The sequence below is a fragment of the Varroa destructor genome, unplaced genomic scaffold, assembly GCF_002443255.2.
Source record: "Varroa destructor unplaced genomic scaffold, Vdes_3.0 BEIS01000005.1, whole genome shotgun sequence".
Lineage (NCBI taxonomy): Eukaryota > Metazoa > Arthropoda > Arachnida > Mesostigmata > Varroidae > Varroa > Varroa destructor.
In genome coordinates, this window is record NW_019211458.1 from 30,322,963 (window position 1) to 30,325,210 (window position 2,248).

At 38.2% G+C, this 2,248-nt stretch overlaps 1 protein-coding gene across 1 annotated transcript; it reads left to right on the top strand.

The window, feature by feature from the left end:
* Nucleotides 1-495: 495 nt before the first annotated feature.
* LOC147755531 (uncharacterized) lies at nucleotides 496-2,242 on the top strand (the record flags this gene model as incomplete). Its single annotated transcript, XM_086990034.1, is given in 2 exon segments — nucleotides 496-675; nucleotides 951-2,242. Coding segments are annotated over 2 exon segments (345 nt in total). The 3' UTR covers nucleotides 1,142-2,242.
* Between the last annotated feature and the right edge of the window lie 6 nt (nucleotides 2,243-2,248).

Consider the following 2,248-nt stretch of genomic DNA (forward strand, 5'->3'; position numbering starts at 1 on the left):
TATATATATATATATAGACGTCCCAAAAAGTGTGCAAACAAGCGCCAATTATTTTAATGTAGTGCAAAAATGATGGTGATATTTTAATGAGAAAAGATGATCTATACGGAAAGGTTCCATAGAATAACCCACCCGTTCCCCAGACCTGACACCAATAGATATACTTTTCCAGCGGAGTCGGTCGTGGTAGCCGGAATGGTTAAAACCGTAAAAAAAAATCGACGACACCAGAATATTTAAAAGCTACAGTTGCGTTAGTTTGTGAATCGGTAGAATAATAAATCAATATCCCGTTGTTAACAGCAGTGTAGTGGTGAAAGGTTGTATATTTTCTTTATGTAGATCCTTTTGAAATGAGTATTAATTATATGATGACAAACACTGGTGTTGCAATTACGCACTTTAATAACACGTAAATATGCACTACGTATGGGGCACTTTTGTGTGCGTATATATATATATATATATATATATGTAATTTCAATGTAATTACAGATGTGCCTGAAATTAACAAATGGCCGATGGTTCCCGTTGGCAGTCATACTGAGTCGACTCGATTGGATTCAATAGCATTGTACGAATCCTACACGGGCGTAACGGACAACGTGACGAAAATTGGCGAAACCCAGATTCGAGTTGGAGGATACACCTATTGTAAACGCATGGCGTATAAAGGTACACTGTGCGAAATGTGCCAATCAGCCTATTGCATAAGCCAGGCACGTTTGTCCTGGCAGGTCGTCTGTTAAAGAATAGGTCGTTTCGATGCTTGCTTACGCAATGTTTATGTACACCAACGCCGTTTACGGTACTCAATGCAAATTCAGCTGTGTTCGATCATATTAGACATTAGTGTTTTACATATTTTTGTATTTGGGTCGTTTATGAATGATGTTTTAGTATGCAGGCACTAATATTTAGCGCTATCGTTGTTACCTGCGTTATTACAGACAAAATCTATTACCGTTGCAAAGAGCACCAACGGTTTCGGTGTTCAGCGACGATTCATCTGGTTGATGATGTGGTGAACCTTGTCAATCCTCAGCATAGTCACCCACCACCGAAATCTGTCAAATACAATCGAGTTAGTCAGGCGCCAAGTTGTTCAAACTTTGTTGGCTCAACTTACGGTTATTTCTAAGTGGAGAAGTTCATATGACTGATAGTTCACCTCAACGGCTTCGGCGAAATTGTACTCGAAGCGAAAGTTGAAACGAAGTTCCGTCGAACAGAGGCAAACACGAGACAAGCCATTAGTAACAGAATCAATGATTCAGGTCAAATCGGTCAGAAGCAGGTTGAAAAAAAGAAACGCAACAACGGACATGTCTGCGTCGTAACATGTGCGAATGTCTCTTTAAGTGAACCTTTTCGATGGAGAACTTGAAGAAAAATGTTAATTATGGTCTAAACTCTCGTGGAGAGGCACTGTGATCTTTTTCTGGAACGAAAACGTGTAATAGCTAGATGTTAGGACAATGACAATTTAGGCTTTCTTTCCAAAGTATGAAGGGTATCCATTTGTCACACAATATAGCGTAAAAAGCATTCCTTTAATGGACCTTCAGAAAACAATTTATCCACATAGATAGATATTAAAATGGGAGTCCGCTAAAGAAAACAATGACGACTGTCCAACAAGCCAAACCGTAGTTGGTCATTGCCACTTTGTAATGTTCTTCCACGAAATATTATCCTAGTTCGTCATATCACACAAATGTACATAAATAAGATATTTATTTTCTTTGTGTACTAAATTGTTAATAATTGAAATATCATAAATTGCTTAAGGAGTTCACATTATCATTTTTCGGCCTGAGCGGCCGGAAAAGTCGCGCATCCGATCTGTGTTCTGTTCTGTATGCGTAAAGTTTGTTGTCAGCCAAGTAGCTTTCGACAGTGAGCTCCAGCGAAATTGAAAGGAAAGATAGTACATTTAAATGGATAAACACCTTGTCGGGCTGTTTGTCGTGATTAGAATGCGTTCATTCGCTATCCCCAATACTAAACAAAAGCCAACTTCTTCTAGGACTAAATAATAAATCTCATCATGGCAAAATATCGTAATTCGAGTGAAAGTCAGTTATTATCGCGCTGAGCTAAGCGTTAACAAGATTAACGAGGAAACTACTTTTTAACCCTACGTTATTGCTAGTTCGAAAAAGATCCCGAAAGGACAAACTGAAAAATCCTCAATAGATTTGAAGGCTTTGAAAAATAATAAAAAAAAACAATCTTCAGTGGCAAA